A 20,241-nucleotide genomic window follows, 5' to 3' on the forward strand; every position below is an offset into this window, starting at 1 on the left:
ACCAGAAAGTCACCTATCATGTAAAAAGTCCTAAAGCAACTTACGAAAAATAAATCAGATTTCTTTTAAGGATGACCTAATCATTACGCATGATGAATGTCTGTTTATAACTGGAGAACAGGTAGCAAAAAAGTATCGTGCAACTGCTTAACAGTGGCAAACTAGACAGGCCGAGGCTACACATCCCTCTGTTCGTTTCAGGAAATGCTTCAACACAAATAGTTATTTGCCTCTCTTGGACTACTGAGGAGTAATGATATTTTCACTTGTTTTGGGGACAGCTGAGGGGACTTCTCCTATGAGTATTCAGGAGACCAAGATCCCAGAAAGTCTTAGTAATGCAAGGAGTGGAGCATGTGGTGCTCAGGGGCCTCCAGGGATGCCTGTGTTCAAGGGATCAAAATGGGGCTGCAAACATGCAGGTATGCCCCTACACTATCCTTCTAACCATGAGTATTTCAAATTATCTTACCCATTAGTTTTAAATGAGCCCACCTAAGTGTTCACCAATAAAATAAATCATAGTATACCCATATTCTACAATACTGAGTATCCATTTAAAAATCAGCCATGGAATAAAGACATTCTCAAAATTAATTATGCATTAGATTTAGCAGTGTAAAAAAACTTCCCGTGCTACAGAAATGTCAGTATCTACTTACTTGCATATACAGGTATATGCATAGAAGGATTTCTTAGAAGGTAACAGAGAAAAGTATTTAAACCACTTTAAATATGAGAAGAAAAGGACGATGTCAATGGAATAAAAGCAGTTTTTTTTTAACCTATCTGTAATCATTTTTAAAATGCGTGATGTTTTTAAATAAAGTTTTGCTACGTTTTTAAATGAGTAAAGAAGACAAAGATAAAGGAAGAGGGATTTTATCTAAAGTTCTAGTTTGCATAATTACTATCTTATGGAAGTTGTCTCAGTGTATCACTTAAATATAAATAGAAAGAAAAAAAAGAAGAAAATGTTCATTTTCATAGTAATCTCTAGAATTGACACACAAAAAGGAAACTAATAAATTATCAAATGTCTAATCAGTTAGGAAATAATTCAAAATGTCAATAAAGTTAGTGGGAAATTATAATGTCAGAAAACACACATGTATATGAGACTGGAGAAACAGTACAGCAGTAGGGAGCTTGTTTTGCACATGGTCAACCCAGTTTTGGCCCACAATGCTATATGTCCCCCAAGACCCACAGAGTGATCCTTGAGTGCAGTCAGGAATAAGCCCAAGTGCGCGCATGCATGCATGCATATACACGCATACACACGGACACACAGACACACACAGAGTCCTTTGACTACACATAGTTCTATCAGTGGGCCATAGATACTTCAGTGGAAATCCATAAAGATTATCCATTAACATGATCCTCTCTATAACTATAACTAAAATTCAACTGAACGATCTTATTAAAGATTTTTCCAAAGGAAGAAAACTGTAAGACTATCACACTTAATGCATATTAGACCTTTAAATTCAGTTAAATATTACTCTTTACAGCTCATATTGAAAGAAACAAAAAGGAAGAGCATTAGGAAAAATAAGCAAAGTCCTACTGATTACTAAGTAGACTAAAATTTCCTTAAAAATGAGATGGCTTGGGGCTGGAGCGATAGCACAGCGGGTAGGGCGTTTGCCTTGCACGTGGCCGGCCCGGGTTCGATTCCCAATATCCCATATGGTCCCCGAGCATTGCCAGGAGTAATTACTGAGTGCATAAGCCAGGAGTAACCCCTGTACATTGCTGAGTGTGACCCAAAAACAAAAAAATCAAAATAAATAAATAAATTTTAAAAAAGAGCGAGAGAAAGAGATGGCTCAAAAAAGACTGGTCCACACACAGTGCAAGGGGACTCCCAGACTGATCTCTGGCACCATATGATCCCCGCCATCCCCAGCACAATCGGGTTTGTGGCCTAAAAACCATAAAGAAAATTAAAATCTACTTGCTTAGTACACATCCCACTACACAATATACTAGACTTAGCAATAAAGAATTAGTTTAATATTAGACTTTTGTTCAAAGTCTTGTATGATTCATTCTGCAATTTAGCCCTGTAAAGAATGTATCCAATTCAAGACATACAACATTTAGTAAATTTGAACATTCTTTCAGTTCAATTGTATAGTATTGCTATACAATAGAAATCGCAAAGTTCACATTACTATAAAAACTGTTAGGAAATGTTTACATCACAGGGGTCATACTGTAATACTAAATTTATTAATACATTCAAGGCATATGGGGAAATCTGGTGAAATCTGGTATAGTACAAGTGATCTTCTTGTACGATACCAAACAACTAACTGTATATGTGGGAGAAGAAATGACTGCATTCTCTGAAATACGCTTTTCTTGGGATCCGGGCTGTGGCTCTCTTTTTATTCACATTACATGCCCATGTTAAATATGTTCAAATTTATTATCTCCAATGCTAACCCCTGAACTACAGACACTTCTAAGAATTCTAGAACATATCAAACAGAAGGCATCTCAAACTCATTTAACTCACTGTGCTCCCCCTAAAATTTTATTTTCCAGCATTTCCTAAATTCATATGACTTGAAGATTATCTAGCAATAAATTATATCACAGCAACTCCCTGGTTTCCTTTTTTTTTTTAATCATACCCTCCTCCCAAGTTTAAATAATATTTAATTCTCTCTGTAGCAGTTTTAAATTTTTTCCCTTCCTTCCATGGCTTTAGACTCAGGGTTCTCATTTTCTCTTTCTACCAACCTTGGTTTTACCCCACACCAAACCAGAGTTCTCACTGGTGCTCTGACCATCTCTTTTAAATAAAAGTAACATTTTTTAGTCTGAACTTCAAAGGATGTTCTTTTTGTCTTACAGACTAGGCCTCTAGACACAAGCTCTATACTCTATGCCCCAGATATATCAAATAACTCACACAAATCACTATGCTAACATCCAAAGAGCTGACAGATGTAACACACTGCATTTACTACTCTTCCTTGAATCCACCAAAAAAATGTTTTTAAAGACCTAAAACCAAAAGTACAGAGACAACATAAGAAAAACTGAAACTGGAATCTGATAGTAGGCAGGTAGGGTGCTTGCCCTGCATGTGGCTAACTTGGGTCAGATCCCTGGCACTCAAGGCCTACCAGGAGTGATCCCTAAACACAGAGCTGGGAGTCAGATTATGAGCACAGCTGGGTGTAGCCCCAAAACAAAGCAAAGCAAATTCATTTTTCAAGCTCAAAATGTCACGGTCACCGTCCTCCCGTTGCTCATCGATTTGGTCGAGCAGGTCCAGTAACGTCTCCATCGTGAGACTTGTTGTTACTGTGTTTGGCATATTGAATACGTCATGGTAGCTTGCCAGGCTTTGCCGTGTGGGCGAGATACTCTCGGTAGCTTGCCGGGATTTCCGAGAGGGGCGGAGGAATCGAACAAGCTCAAAATACAACTGGAAAATGACTTAGCAGAAACAAAAGATTAAAATTCAAAGCAAGCAGTTAAAAAAAAAAAGAGCAAGAAGCAACTAGATTTTTTATTTTGGAGACTCAAAGAACTCAGATACAAGGAATTTTGGAGGCAAGGTTGGAAAAGAGACATTTAAATGGCAGTCGGTGGGCTGGGAATGTGGCTCAGTTGCAGAGCACAAACCTAGAATGCGAGAGGACCTGGATTTAATCCTTAGCAACAGGAAGGAAAAAAAGGCTGGTGACAAAATTTTATCCATGTGCACAAGCAGTTAATCCTGAACTAACATGAAACTGGAATGTCTTCCAATAAGAAAAAAAATGGTCTCACACAGAGAAAAATCAGGTCATGAAGAACACTGACACTTCATAAAATAAGAATGCGTAGAACTAGCTAGCAGGAGACTAAAGGAGGTTCCTCTTGGGAGGGTGGGCTGGGGGTGGAATCTTAAAATACCAACAAGGAGATTTCCCCCATGAAATAGCGCTGCTAGATGTCCCTAAGAGACAGAATAAAATACAATTAGGACGCTTTCCAATAATGGCCAATACTTCTCACCAGCTTTAAAATTAACAGTGCCTAAGATGATAAACAAAATGTTGACGGTTATTGAAGTAACTCTTTGTTCTACTATGGTATAGGCTTTAATTCTGTTTCAAAAGAAAAAGAAGCAAACAAGAACTAACAGATCTGATTAAAATATCTAATATGAAAAAAACAGAAAACAACACACTGAGAAACAGACCATCTAGAGAGATAACAGCTTGGAAATATATATTAATATCTTTTTGAAAAAAGCTCCAGCCTCCGGCTGGAGCAATCGCACAGTGGGTAAGGCATTTGCCTCACACATGGCCGACCCAGGTTTATTCCACCGTCCCTCTCAGAGACCCGGCAAGCTATCAAGAGTATCTCCCCCCACACAGCAGAGCCCGGCAAGCTCCCCAAGGCATATTCCATATGCGAAAAACAGTAACAACAAGTCTCACAATGGAGAGGTTACTGGACTCGCTCAAGCAAATCGATGAACAATGGGAGGACAGTGCTACAGACAGTGCTTGAAAAAAGCACTGTATTTCTAAAACAAAAATGAATTGCTATAAAATGATTATTCAAGAAACCAAGAACTCATAACCATTAAAAACTGCAGAGCTGGAGAATTGGTACAGCCGATCGGGTGCTTTCTCTGCACAAAGCCAACTGGGTTCAATACCTAGAATCCCACATGGTATGATCCTTGAGTACAGAGTCAGGAGTAAACCTTGATATGGCCAAAAAAACCCAAAAAATTTTAAAAGTACAGCACTTAAAATCAAAAGAAGCATTCGAAGATAAGGCGAAGCATTTATTTCCCAGAGTAGCAGAACAAACGGACAAAGAGTAAACTCCTAAGAAACAGAGAGAACTGTCCATTCCTCTAATATTTAAATAATAGAAGGTTTAGAAAGAGACAAAAGTAAAACATGAAAGCAAAGAAATAATATAAAGTTACTTAGAAGCAAAATACATGAGATTCCACTTTGAAATGCCCCCAAAATGTCAAGAATAATAGTATGAATATATATATATAACAGATGTACAGAGAAGATCATACAAAGGAGAAAAAGGAGAAAGAGATGACACATTTTAAAAATCAGGCGTTGAAAACAGAAAAGACATTATAGCAGGTAGGGTGCTTGCCTTGCATGCAGATGAGCCAAGCTGGATCCCTGGCACACATTCATTCCACAGGGCCCCCACCACGAGTGATCCCTGATTGGAGAGCCTGGAGTAAGCCCTGAGCACCTCTGGGTGTGGCCCCCAAACAAAGAAAAAGCATCAAGCATTAAGACAGGTCAGGATTCTCAAGAGGATTCTTAAGATAAAAGATAACAACAATTTGTCTCTGAAATTCTGAGGAAATTATTTAAAATCTTATAAAAATGGTTTTCAAATTCACATGCAAAAGCTTAAAAAATTGGCCTCAAGGTATCTCCTTTAAGGCAGTGCTGGGGGTGGAGCGGCGAGGGGCAACTCAGTGGTTCTTGCCTGGGGGCCATATCCAGTTGTGCTGAGGGTTCTGTGCTCGGGGATCACTCCTGGGCAGTGCCAGAGAGCAAACTTGGGTTGAATGCAAGCAAAGAAAGTTCCTTAGTTGCTGGACTAGCTCTCTGCCCTGCCCCCACCCCTTTTCCATGATTCTTGGCCAACTAGGCCAAATGATTAAACGCAAGGGCCAACGATGTTGCTAATCACTAGACTATTTGCCAGTGCCCCAAATATCTTTTGAAAAATACTGCTAGCATTCATGTGTTCCATTAGAAAGCAGACCCAAACTACAGAAACAGACAACAAACAGAAAGAATCTGGAAACAGTGAAAGGTTTTCTAGCAAAACTGTAAGAGCAGAATAAAACCAGTCTAGATTGTATAGTATATAAGAATTTTTTCAAATTTTTTTAATCCAGATTTCCAGACAATGAAAGTAACAAACTATCTGGTGTGTCTGAATAGAAGGAATGTTTAGAAAAGAATATGAATTTAATTTATACATGTATTCAATCATATACATATAAATTTATATATATTAATTATACATTATGTGTATATATATATATAAAAGTTTCAGACACAGAATTCTAAAATGACCACCAGAGACTCTTGATCCATGGTATTACATGGTGTTCCACAGTTATTAAACACTACTAATCCAGATATGACTGTGAAGAAATTTTCTGGACCTAATTAAGGTCTCAAATCTCGTACAGAGGAAAATTCTCCACACAGGCCAGACAGTACAGAAAATACACTTTCAGCTTGCTCTTCAAGCTCCTATTCTCCCTGAACAGGTACCACACTTTCCTGCCTCTACATTTCTTTGCTTATTGCCGCTCTGGTGAATCCTGTGTTCTCTTTCAAACATATACTTCTCATTTTCTCTCCCCTCAAGTCTCTAAATGACTTTCTTAGGAAGAAAGGGCGGGAGGGAGGAAGGCAGGGAGGAAGGGAGGCTTTCTTGCCTGCAGTGGTCAAGTTAAGTAGGACAAAATCATTCACACAACAAAGCAGGAGCTGGTTACATAAGGGGAAGTGAGAGATTCAAAGCCTTGGGATATGACATGCAAGAACTTCACTGCTTGTCTAAGTGGGAAGCGGTCATGTTCGGAAGGGAATGAGAGGACCCTCCGCTGACAGCCAGCAAGCAAACTGAGACCTCGGTCCTACAGACCTAAGAGCTAAATTCTGCCGACTAGCTGAATGAGCGTCCAAACTCTCTTCCACTGAGCCTCCAGGGGGATTTCAGCACAGCAAGCCCTGATGACAGAATATAGATGCGACACATGCAATTCTGACTTACAGAAATGTAGGTGCCTAAATGCTGATGAAAGTGACAAAGCAGATGCCTCGCATGTAAGCCCTGGATGGGCAAAGCACTACTTAAGCCTCATGAACGCTAGGTGGGCAGTGGCGATGCGAAGCCTGGTGGCACCCTAGCACTGGGAGGTATGGCCCCAGCAACAACAATGAGTGAACAAATTAACAAGTCTAAAATATATACACATGGTTGCCACTCAATGCCTCTCTTGCAAAACACAGGACCCAAAAGAAGAGAGAGAGAACAAGGGGGAATGCCCTGCCACATAGGCAGGATGGGACGGGGGGGATGGGGGGTGAGGGGGATGCTGGGACCCGTGGTGGTGGATGACGGGCACTGGTGGAGGGATGGGCACTTGATCATTGTGTAACTGAAACCCAAGCACAAAATTTGTAAGCCTATAACTGTACCTCATGGTGTTTCACTAATAAAAAAAGAAAAATAAATAAATAAAATGGAACTGAAATGGAAAAAATATATATATACACATGTGTGTGTCTATACACACATGTATACGTGTATATTTGTAGTGCCAGTAATCAAATCTAGGGCATCAAACCAAGTAGTTTTTAAAAAGTAGAAGTAGAAAGTGGATTAATGTAGGAAGGCCTGACTACCAAGGAAAGTATAAGCACTGTGCAACACACTGCATGATTAAATGAGGGTGCCATCGAAAGACAGCACGACATCGATTGAAAGAAACAGTCTCTAACCACATGAAAACTGGAGAGAAAATTACCTGAACAAGATGTATAAGCGTTGTCAAAATAGCACATCTCAACATATTATGCTCTTCACTCTGCTTCCAAAGAAGAGGCAAATATTGTACCAAGCATCCCACATATGGTCGTATCTATCATAACAGAAGAAGAGGAGGCAAAAAAATTCTATTAATAAGGAAGGCAATCTACTTTAAGAAATGCTGACAGAATACTATCAAGTCTCAGTCAGCAACTATCTATTATTCACTAGATAATGTCATTTTACCTGACACATATCATTTTAAGGAAAAATCAGATATTTAATTTAGAACACAGATCTCCATGGTAAATATTTTAAAGTTATTTAAACTACTGCCACATTTACAGCATGAAAGAAACTTTAGAAGTATGCAATAAGCAACTGAAATGAGTTGTTTCTTTAGTTTACTAGAAAATGTCATTATATCCTAGTTCTTTTTTAAATGAACCTAAGCTCACCTAGTGGGCAATTAAACTGTTTCATAAAAAGTCACTGTTTATTCATTTAACAACAGTATACTGGCAACTTCCAAGTATCACACCTTGAACTGGGAAAGATGTAAAGGTAGGCACTCAGACCCAAACAATGAAAACAGAAAGTGCGATCGCAAATTGCGGGGCAATGATAACACAGGAAAAGAACATTCTCCTTTCAAAGATGAACTGCTAACTGCATGACAGATCAAGCTACAGGAGTTTAAAAATAAAGCCTATAATGGTGCAGCAATGAGGCCTGGACTAAGGTACATGCCTTGCATAACACAGATCCCGGTTCCATTCCCAGCACCTCAGATCACTGAGCATTTCCAAATGCAACCCCAGAGGCTCCCAAGCACCTCCAGAGTGGCATGGGAAATCCCAGGCCATCCCCAGAATTGCAGGGCCCTCACGGCATTGCAACCTCAGGCCACTGCATTGAACAAATCCCCACCACCCTGGCAGGGTAAGAAAATAAAGATTTTTTTTTTTGCGGGAGTGGCGGGGGTCACACCCAGTGATGCTCAGGGGTTACTCCTGACTTTGCACCAAGGAGTTACTCCTGGTGGTGCTTGGGGGACCACATGGGATGCCAGGGATCGAACCTGGGTCAGTCACATGTAAGGCAAATGCCCTACCCACTGTACTATCGCTCCGGCTCCAAGATCTTTTGGTATTGAATAAATACAATACTTTTAAAAGAGCAGCACAAATGTTATATATATATAATATACAATATATAATATATATATATATATATATACACACACACACACACATATGTGGGCGGAGTGATAGCACAGCGGGTAGGGCACACGGCCAACCCGAGTTAGATTCCTCCGCCCCTCTCCGAGAGCCCAGCAAGCTACCTAGAGTATCCCTCGTACAGCAGAGCCTGGCAAGCTACCTTGGCATATTCGATATGCCAAAAACAGAAACAAGTCTCACAATGGAGACATTACTGTTGCACGCTCGAGCAAATCGATGAACAACGGGAAGACAGTGCACAGTATACTGCATTGTAGCACTGTGCTATATATACATGTATATACATAAAATGGATTATAGATAGGATAGCTAATAAAATCAAACTACCCAGTTATATTTAAAAATCATTTAAAAATTATTTTAAAAATTTAAGATTCATTTAAAAATCATAATATAAATCCCAATTTTAGCCTCTGGAAAAATATGCCATGTCAAAATTTCAAAAACATTTTAAAAATTACACATAAAATCACTGTTCAAAAACAAAAACAGAAACCTCTAACCCTTTCTAATACAGTTAAAAAAAATGGACAGGGACTGGAGAACACATGAGAACAAATCTTCGTTGTTAGGGATCAGGGCATCTAAAAGGAAAAAGATTCAATAGCACATGACTGGGGAGTCAGGCTCAAGTGTTGAAGCGCAGGCCTTGTAAGTGTGAAGACCTGAGTCTGATCTCTGGCACCATTTGGTGGCACCAGGAATGTCTCCCAGTACAACAAGAACATATAACACTGGGAACCTGGACATGATAGAGATCAGAGCAGCACTTCAATGTTAAGTTGCCCGAGTCTGATAACCATGGCAACTATAAAGAAAAAAAATCTAATATGTGAGAGCATAGTGTTTGAAATCAAAATTCAAATGATTTAACAATTGTACATCAGAAAGCAATATTTAAGATGGTTCACAATGCAGCCTAAGAGATAAAAATCAAATCTAACATATGAAAGATAGTTAAAGTATATATACATTTATGGAGGTGAACAATATTTAACATAGGAAAAAAGAGAATACCAAAAAGTGTCTTTTTATTGGGAGCAGGGAGTGGTTTGAACCCTACCTGGCACGCCAGGGGTCTGCAAGGATAAGCTAAATGCAACGCAAGCACCTTACTTCCTGTACTATAACTCTATTGTCCCTGAAAATGTTTTTCTGAACCACTTCATGAATTCTAAAAACAAACAGTACTACTGAATAATTCTAACTTACTGCAATTTACTGATAATCTAGCCTCCCAACCTGGCTATTTGTATTCTAAAATATTAGAGTGTTAAGTAACAAAAAAGCATTTAAATTAACAACCAGAAAGACAATACAGGGAGTTAAGCACTTGGCTTGTATGCAACCATGCGGCCAACCCTAAAACAACATATTTCTACCCCGAGAACCACTGAGGGCCACACCTGAGCACAGAGCCCTGAGTATAACCAAGTGTGGTCCACCTCCAAAGACCACCAACAATAAAAAATTAAATTTATGAAACAAGAAGTTCAAACACTTAGGGGGATTTTTCTGTTTTGTTTTGGGACAAACCCAGTGGTGCTTAAGGATTACTTCTGGCTCTGTACTCAGGGATCACTCCTGGAAAGCTCAGATAACCATATGGGATGCCAGAGACCAAACCAGGGTCAGCTTCGAGAAAAGCAAGTGCCCGATTCACTGTGCTATCCTTCCAAAATGACAGGACACTGAAAAGTTGATTTTTGAAAGCTACAGCACAGACACCAGTTTTTAATACATTACTGAAATCACAACCTGTGATTTCATTGAAAAACATGTCAGTGAATGTTTTAACTTTGAGGGTAAAAATATAAAAACAGTACACACGCTACATACTCTATTCAGCTCACTAACATTTTGTTTTACGACAAAATTACCTGCATATTAACTCTTTCAATCACGCAAGAAAGGACATGCAAAACATGCATCTTTGTGTCACATTCCGTAACTTGCTGCAGTAACTGAAAAAGCAGTGTGAACATGGTTTCCAAATACTGCGGATAAAAGAGAAAAAGTCTGAAATAAGAAATATAAGCATCTTCACATAAAATTTGATAGAAATGAAATTACATCAGGACAGCAAAACAATCAAAGGGTAACAATCAAAACTTTTATCATGACCTCCCAAAATTGCGTAAGTTCTCAACATTCACAAGTATTTTCTCTTCTCTGATAATCTTATTTAAATGTGTACACTTTAAAATTTAACTGTTCTAAAGTAACAAAATAGGAAACTAACACCCAAGTATGGCAGAGATTAGTACCAGGAATTTTACTCAATGACCCGGAGGACAACCACACATGTTAGGGGAAGGGGGAGCTCAGAAAGAGAAGGGAGCACCAAATAAAGGGTGTTGGGAGGATCCGCCCATGATGGGAGAGCATGCTGAGGGTTGACTGTCGACCAAGCATGATTGCCACTCAATGCCTCTTTTGCAGACCATGGCACTCAAAAGGAGAGAGAGGGAAATGCCCTGCCACAGAGGCAGGGTGGGATGGGGGCTGGGGGGGAGGGGATGCTGGGATCCGAGGTGGTGGGAAATGCGCACTGGTGGAGGGATGGGTGTTTGATCATTGTATAATCGAAACCCAAGCACAAAAATGTGTAAGTCTACAACTGTACCTCATGGTGCCTCACTATTAAAAAATAAATAATAAAAAAATAAATAAATAAAATAAAATTTAACTGTTCCATACAGAATACTGTTTTCTGAGGGAAATGTTCCAAATTTCATGTCTTTATATTTTACCTTAGTAACTTAACTATTAAGATGCCTTTTCACTGCTCTTCCCCAACATGTTTATCGCTGATCACAAAATGCTTTCCTTTGCAGTATCTATTCATTAGCAAAAGGAACACCAATCACAGCACACAGAGTGTAACTGTCTGATGTGACCCTTTAACATATGCTGCATGAACATGCAAAGTTTTGTAGATATACACTTGTTATTTTAACAATGACAAAATATCTCTTATTTGGAAATAGAAAGTATTTTGTCAAGCTCTTAACTGCAACTTACAAAATTTATAGCAGCAATTAACAAATCAAAGAATGCTAGATACTCAGATAAAACATTTAATCTTTCACATATTTGCTTTTTTATACAAGTTTCTAAAACACATTTCTTTCATCTAATAATATCTAAAAATTTTTAAAACTTTTTAAAATTGATTGAAGTACTGTGATTATAAGTGTACACAATTTCAACACCACCCTGTGATTCTTTTTAAAGAGAAATCTCTATTTTTTAAATTTCCTCTTCTATGCTGCCTCTAAGAACTAGACCTACTTAGGTCTATTTCAGTGGCAGGAGGGGGCAGGAGGGAACACCAGAATTGTAGTGGTGGGAAGTTGACAACGGTGGTGGGATTAGCTGGAATATTGTAAGCCTAAGATTTTGTAAATTATGGCTCTTTGATTGAATTTAAGATAGGAAAAAATGTAATAGAAATTTCCGGTCTGAGAGTGGGAATACTGGTTAAGGCATTTGCCTTGCATGTGACTAACCTGGGGTCAAACCCAGATGCCATATACTTCCCCAGCCCCCTAAGGAGTGATTCATGAATGCAGAGCCAAGAGAGGAAAAGAGGAAAGGAGGAAAAGAAAAGAGGAAGAAAGAAGTAGTAAAGAAGGAAGGAACAGTGAGAAAAAGGGAGAGGGATGGAGAAAAAAGAGAAGGAAGGAAGGAAGGAAGGAAGGAAGGAAGGAAGGAAGGAAGGAAGGAAGGAAGAGCGGGAGGGAGAGAGAAGGGGGAGGGAGGGAGGGAGGGGGAGAACAGACATTTCATATGAATCACCTTCTTCACACACTGCCCCAATCTTGCTGACATATTTAATAAGTGGTTACTGAATACCAATTATTTAAAAACATAAGCAAGATGCTGGTGGTTAAGTGAAGGGTGTAAAAACTTGGCATTCTGTTATTCAAAACTTATAATCTAATGAATATACATAAATACACAAACAACTGAGGAAGGGAACGTAAGTAGGGTAAAAACACAAATAAATTTAGTAAACTATGAGAAAAGAAAAATGTTGGTAATTAACTTCAATGTAGATAAGTGAAAGTAAGCAGAATCAGGGTAAATTATTATAAATGAAATTACCAATAAAAGTAATCCTTTTCAAAACTACATGCTCTTAAATTCAATTTTCACATGTAATCTATATAATTTCAATTTAAAGTAGTTTTAGTCATCAAAATACATCAACATAAATGTTATGAAATCTAAGAGTTTAAAAAATCTTACCGGTAGAAACTGGTCTGTTCTAAACTCGAAATCATCAACAGGTAAAGAACAGTTAAAGAATATTAAAACTATATCAGATCAGGATTAAAATATATATAGATATAAATAAAACATCAATCAAAAATGACATTTTAAACAATTTTAAATTAATTTCACAAGACAATTTTAAGTATTAAAATTGTTTCAATTATTTAAAAAAATTTAAAGGATATTTAACTTCAGAGTTGTAGCTGTTTCAATACGAACCTAAAAGAAAGTATATTATAGTTAACAATCTAGAATTAGTAACATCAGGAATATCAAGACAAAAAAGGAGTCTTCTCTTTCCTAATTTTGCCTAATATCAAAACACAAGAAAACATATGAAAAAATAATCCTGAATTAAGACTCTAAACATAACTTTTTGGGGACAAGCGGGTAAGTTTGTGCTGCAGACAGCAGTCCTCAGTGTTTATTCCTAATTGTGCTCGGGGAACCATATGAGTCCCAGGGATCACACCCAGCTCAGTTACTTGTAAGGTAAATGCCTTAAACTCTGTATTGACTTCTCATCAGTCCTAAACAGAACTTTATATATAGAGTACATTCAGACTAAGGACCAGAGAATCAGATCAACCTACAAATTTCTACCCTGCCTTCAGTTGCAGTCTCAGAAACCTCTTTAAAAAACAAGATCAATTTCATAGTCAACAGGTAACTGTCATATATCTGAAATATTGGAAGGATTCTAAAAATGCATGAGAGCAACAGAGAAATAAAACAGAAGAAACCATAAAACACTATTTCAAAAGAAGAGAGTATTTTAATCTTACAAAGGTAAAATTAGCCACACTTCTATTTTCTTTCTCAAAGAATCAAACCAATTGACTGTGTGGGGAGCTAGAGACAGTAGAGCGGGCATTTGCCTTGCACACATATGGCCCACCTGGGTTTGATCCCTGGTACCCCATTTGGTACCCCAAGTTTGCCGGGAATGATCCCTGAGCACCACCAGCTGTGACCCAAAAAGTTTTAAGAAAGAGAAAAAAAAAGGACTGTGTGAGATCTAGACTAACCTAGTGCCTGACCACTGCTACAGCCTTCCCCACAGCAGTGAGAGCAATTCACACGGCAGATCAGTGAGCTATGGTTCTGGGGGCCAGAAAAGCGAGGTTTTTTTAGTTTAGGGTTTTTTTTTGGGAGGCACACACCCAGCTGTGGTCCAGGTTTACTGCTGACTGTGTTCAGTGCTCACTGCTGGCGGGCCTCAGGAAATTATTTAGGGTGCCAAGGATTGAGCACAAGAGAAAGGAAGGGAGGGAGGAGGAAGGGAGGGAGAGAAAAAGGAAGGATCCTCCTTAGATTCTTCAAGGGGACAGGGAGGCACACTGACCTCAATGTGCGGGATGACGTGGTACAAGGAGTTAATCTGGGGCTCGCTCATGCAGAGCACTCATTTCAGCCCACTGAGCCCTCTCCCTGAACCTCTTATACTCTAATTTATCTAAAGCTCCTCATTCTTCCAATGAAGATATCTAAGACTGATCCTATGCTAGACAAAGGGAAGTTAATATGAAAAGTATCCTTAACACATCCTAAACACTGGTACTAATACTACTTGGTACTTTTAGGAAACCTGACTTTGACCAATAAAGCAATTGGTCAAGATTAGTCAACTTCACAATTTGATGTAGGTTCTCTGAAATAGATAAAACTATTTAATAAAATGATAAAAAATAAATAAATAGATAAAGCACCTTTAGTTTCTTCATTTACATTTAAGGAAAAAATTCTAAAGTTCATTTATTTCTCTTTTCTTTTTTAACTGAATAGAACTGACATACATTATTATATAATTTTAGCTCTGAAACTCATTTTTATAGACTATGAATACCAGATACTAAACCCAAAAATGATTAATGGAAATGTAACTAGTTTACTTTCTTTGTGTATGTGTTTTTTTTTTTGGGGGGGGGGCACACCCAGCAGTGTTCAGGGCTTACTGGCTCTGCACTCAGGAATCACTTGGGGGATCATGTGGGATGCTGGGACTCAAACCCGAGTTGGATGGGTGCAAGGTTAGTGCCTAATTGCTGAAGCACCGCAGCATTGTCCTCCTGTTGTTCATGGATTTGCTCCAGGGCTCCGTAATGTCTCCCTTGTGAGACTTCTAGTTACTTTGTTTGGCATATTGAATACTTCACGGGTAGCTTGCCAGGCTTTGCCGTGCAGGTGAGATACTCTCGGTAGCTTGCCAGGCTCTCAGAGAGGAGCGAAGGAATCAAACCTGGCTCGGCAGCCCGCGCAGGCAAGGCAAACGTCCTACCGCTGTGCTATCACTCCAGCCCTGCTATTGCTCCAGCCCTAACTACACGCAATATTATTGCTCTGGCCCCTTAACTAGCTTACTTTTTTTGTAATATTGGGGTAGCACAATATATATTAACTCCACTTCCTCAATAACATTTACTTAAAATAACTGAATCCAGAATTCATTATGCAAAAACACAGTCACAAAGATAGGTATATGGATGAGAGAAATATTCTCAGCAGTAGAGAATTTGCCTTTTATGAGTTGAATACCAGGTCTTGGGTATGGAAACTGAAGCAAAACAAAAACAGACAACAAAAGCCCTAACTCAAATTAGGTAAGTGTTCGGAAAACAAATTCAAACTGTAAGAAAGAACAACTGACCCATAAAAAGCACAAGAAATGTTATACTTTGCATAAAATTCCTTGCCCTGATTCCAATTGTATCTCCTCCCAGAGTGCAGTCCTGGTCAGATGACTAATATTCCTTTCCTAGCTCCATTTTGGGCATTATACTTAGACAATTCACTATTTCTGTATCAGCAGCCAATCTGCCTGCGAAAAAGGCCATTTCTTTACTTCACAGACACCGACTACATCACATCACACTCCAAACAATAATCTTTCAATGTACTACAGCTTACATTTTATTAACTTCTCAAAATGCTAAAAAGTGCACTCTAGCTTTTTGGTTTTTTTTTTTTTAAGATTCCTGGTTGTTTTATTGGAAGTTGCATACATACAAGTAAAAATTCTCTTATTTGTAATTTCGAAGACTGAAAGATACAATTATAATTCACTCAAAAACTTTACAGCCTAAAGGAATCTAATGTATCAGTCAATTGTTAATTAAGAAATCATCTGGAATAGTAAGAAAAGACACTTCCTCTCACACAGATTTGTTTATTCTAATTTAGTTTTGTAGTAGCATTCACAAATGGAAACTTGCCATAGGCACGTCTACTAAGTAATATGTCCTAAGAGGAACAGAAGGATGTATGTATTTTTTAATCAATTTTTCAATGAAGTATTGTTCTCACAAACTGAAACAAAAGCAATATAGTATGGCTTATATTCTCTTGATCTTAAAATATACTTTTTTAGAAGGAGGGCACTTAGGCCATACTTAGCGGTGCTCATTCCTGACAGTGCACTATAGAAAAAAAAAAGGCACACACATAAAACAGTTCTATTCGTCTTTGAAATGTACAATGCTTCTATAATAGATTTACCTTTCTATTTTTCCCCAACGCTTATAATATTATAAAAGTTAATTTATATTATTGTGACACACAAGTAAAACTGAGATCATATTGGTATAAGCTTTTGCTTAAAAAAAAGAGTAATTAGGTGATTTCAAATTTTTTAAGAGGGGAGAGTACATTGAAAATGATTTAAAAAGATTCTAGGAAAACTGATGTAAAGAAGGTTGGGAGGCTCACCTAACAGAACTTAGAAAACTATAACTAAATCTCACTTTTCAGACAATGGTACAATAAAAACAAAACCAAAGAGAAAATACATGTAAGTCACAAATATAGTAACTCGGCATATAATAAAATCACAGAGGAAAACACAATTTTTCCTACATATTTTGAAATTTTTTTAAAACCCTATTTAAGTAATTGCCCCATAAAATACAGTAGCAAACATACCGTTTTGAAAGAGTAACAACAAAGAACTGCTAAGTTTTCAGTAACATAAAATCAAGACTATTGCATAAATCACTATAAAGAAGTCGTCTCAATGAACCAACTCCAAAGGCTTGAAACAAAAAGTACGGCAGGTAAGGTACCCGCCTAGCATGTGCCAACCAAGGTTTGGTCTCAGATGCACATATAATTCTGAGAGCCCGTCCAGGAGTGATCCCTTAACACAGAGCTAATATTAAGCCCTGAGCACTCTCAACCGTGGCTCAGAAAACAAACAAAAAAGAATTTCTTCCCTCAAGGAGAAGAGAAAAAGAATCAACAGTGAGGATGAATCAGACTACTACGCTATCACATATATAAAAATGACAAATATCTATCATGAAGCAGACACGTAAGCTGAAAGAGGATTAAAAAGGTGTCTATTCTAAAAAAGAATAAATGATTTTAGAATAGGACAGGATTCATTTTTTCAATAACTTCACTATTAATGACAAGAGCAAGTAATAAAGATTTTTCCCTCAAAAAAATGCTAACAGTATTTCAAAAAATATAAAAACATTTCTAAGTTTTTTAACATAGATTAAAATTTAAAAGATGACTATTTCGAAACACTTAAGCAACGTACCACTAAGTCTTGATCTTGAAGTAAGCTGCAAATTGCCTCATATAACATGGGTCTTAAATCAGACTTGAATTTCACAGAAACCCACTGACCAATCAGCCATATCACCCTACGTCGTAGTGGCTTATATCTAAGTAGGGTAAAATAAAAAAATTAAAATGTTAAGTATTTTGTGAAGTTTGTTTCATTTTACGTTTCTTCTTTTACATCACAGAAATGCAATGTGAACTTTCAAAATAAAACTTTAAAAGCTACTTCTTTTTGTTTTTAATTTTTATTAGTGAAACACCATGAGGTACAGTTGTAGACTTACACGTTTTTGTGCTTGGGTTTCAGTTATACAATGATCTGAATATCCATCCCTCCACCAGTGCCCATTCTCCACCAACAATGATCCCAGTATCCCTCCCACCCCACCCCCCCCCCCCGCCCGCCCCACCCACCTCTGTGGCAGAGCATTCCCTTTTGCTCTCTCTCCTTTTGGGTGCAAAAGAGGCACTGAGTGGCAATCATGTTTGGTCTAGAGTCTACTTTCAGCATGCATCTCCCATCCTGGGAGGATCCTCTCAACACCCTTTACTTGGTGCTCCGTTCTCTCTCTGAGCTGCCTTTAAAAGCTACTTCTATACAAATAAAGTTATGATTTTTAATAAAAATGCTTCGGAAAGGCCCAGAGAGATAGTATAATGGGCTGGGTGCTTGTTTAACTTGCAATACACAGGGATCACTTTCTTCCACAGTCCTCGGATAAGTTTCCAACTGGCTTCCTTTATACATATGTTCTTTCAGGACTTCAGTGCCCTCCATTTTCCATTGCCTTTGCATAAATTTTTTTCTGCAAAATTCTTGTCTAATGGGCTGGAGCGATAGCACAGCGGGTAGGGCATTTGCCTTGCATGCAGCCAGCATGGCCGACCTAAGTTCGATTCCTTCGCCCCTCTCGGAGAGCCCGGCAAGCTACCGAGAGTATCTCACCCGCTTGGCAAAGCCTGGCAAGCTCCCCGTGATGTATTCGATATGCCAAACACAGTAACAACAAAGTCTCACGATGGAGACATTACTGGGCCCACTCAAGAAAACTGATGAACAACAGGAGTACAGTGCTACAGTGCTATTCTTGTCTAATATCAAATATTCTGGACATGTCTCAATCCACAATTGAAATAACCTAATATGTTGTTTACTTTTCAGTAAGATTTATAAGCCTTTCTCCTTTCTACAGGAACCATTATCAGCTAGGTCAAACAGAAATTTTTTATACGATAAACAATTTTAATCCCTTCTTCACTAGAAAAACAATGAGCCAAAATAAGTGTAGCATAATCACAAAATTATATACTTGCCTGTTGTGAACAACCTGTAATTCCGGAAGAAGTTGGTTTTTAAACCACTGATCAAAATCAACACTGTCAAACAGCTCATAAGCAGCTAATCCAACGGCATTATATACTAAGAAGAAGATTTAAGGGAAAAAAATTAAATTTTGCACATATGAAATTAAAAAGCTAAGGGTCCTTGTGTAAGAAAATTAAGTCTTAACATTTATTTTGTAGCATTTTTTAAAAGGATTATCTAAAATATATTACAGAAAAAAGACATTTTAGAAACATTATTTCATTTATTCTGTTTTTCCTAGATATTCCTTATTCCTTTTAAGGAGAAAACAATCCCCTTAAATAGAGACAAGCAGAATTATTAGTTATAAAACATTATCTGCTTTCAAGTGGAAGAAGTATTTTAAGAGCTGATCTCAGCTTACTTCTCATCTACTCTTAAGTGGTTGTTCTCAACCACTGCATCACAGTTAAACCAAAATGCTCAGAGTTCAAAGTTTCCCTATACTGGTCCCTTCCTTTCAACTTTCTGAATGTTTCTTGTTCCTAAAACCCTGTTCATTAGCCACCCTTCCCATCTTGCACTGATACATCTATTTGAACATAACACTTCTTTTCCTAACTGCACCAACACTTTGTTTTACACATTACCCCATATTTCAGTATTGATTATTCTTACTATATCTTGTAATAATTGCTTATTTTGTTACCTCTCACACCAGGAACTTCATGTATTTTAGGTACCCTTACATCCCAACTCTGAGTAAAGTGTGTCTGCTACAAAGAAAGTTACATTATGTACAAAAAAAATGTTTCTAAATTACTTTAGTTTAACATACCAGCATCTTTGATTAATAGTGCATTCACATCTTCCACATTAGTAGGCCCTGCAAAATAAGTATTAATAAAGGTAAATAAAAAACTGTTGAAAAAAATTTCATCTAAACTCAGTTTTCCAAATTCAATTCAATTAAGCACTACAGAGCTTTTGATAACAAGCACACAGATGAAAAGGGAAACCTGGGGCTGGAGAAATAGTACAGCGAGTAAGACATATGCCTTGCACGCAGACAACCCACCAGGGTTAATCCACATATGGTCGACCAAAGACCATCAGGAATGATCCTTGAGTGTAGAGCCAGAAGTACCCCCTGGGTATTGCCAGATGTGTCCCAAAAGCAAGCCCAAAACATTTAAGTTACTTATAAAAATAATTTGCAATTATATATTATAAAATTAATCAAATTAGAAATGTTTATTTGATGAATTTTGCATTTTAACC

General features: G+C 37.8%; 1 protein-coding gene across 1 annotated transcript in view; it reads right to left on the reverse strand.

Moving 5' to 3' along the window:
• Positions 1-20,241, reverse strand: part of IPO11 (importin 11) — a 185,194-nt gene that overhangs the window by 101,344 nt on the left and 63,609 nt on the right. Inside the window, exons 14-20 of the mRNA XM_056112106.1 lie at positions 19,799-19,846; positions 18,969-19,074; positions 17,629-17,755; positions 13,274-13,307; positions 13,062-13,102; positions 10,688-10,804; positions 7,562-7,675 (exon numbers count right to left, since the gene is read on the reverse strand). Coding sequence (XP_055968081.1) covers positions 7,562-7,675; positions 10,688-10,804; positions 13,062-13,102; positions 13,274-13,307; positions 17,629-17,755; positions 18,969-19,074; positions 19,799-19,846 — 587 coding nt within the window. The remainder of the gene's footprint in view (positions 1-7,561; positions 7,676-10,687; positions 10,805-13,061; positions 13,103-13,273; positions 13,308-17,628; positions 17,756-18,968; positions 19,075-19,798; positions 19,847-20,241) is intronic.

The sequence above is a fragment of the Sorex fumeus genome, unplaced genomic scaffold, assembly GCF_029834395.1.
Source record: "Sorex fumeus unplaced genomic scaffold, SorFum_2.1 ptg000015l, whole genome shotgun sequence".
Classification (NCBI taxonomy): Eukaryota; Metazoa; Chordata; class Mammalia; order Eulipotyphla; family Soricidae; genus Sorex; species Sorex fumeus.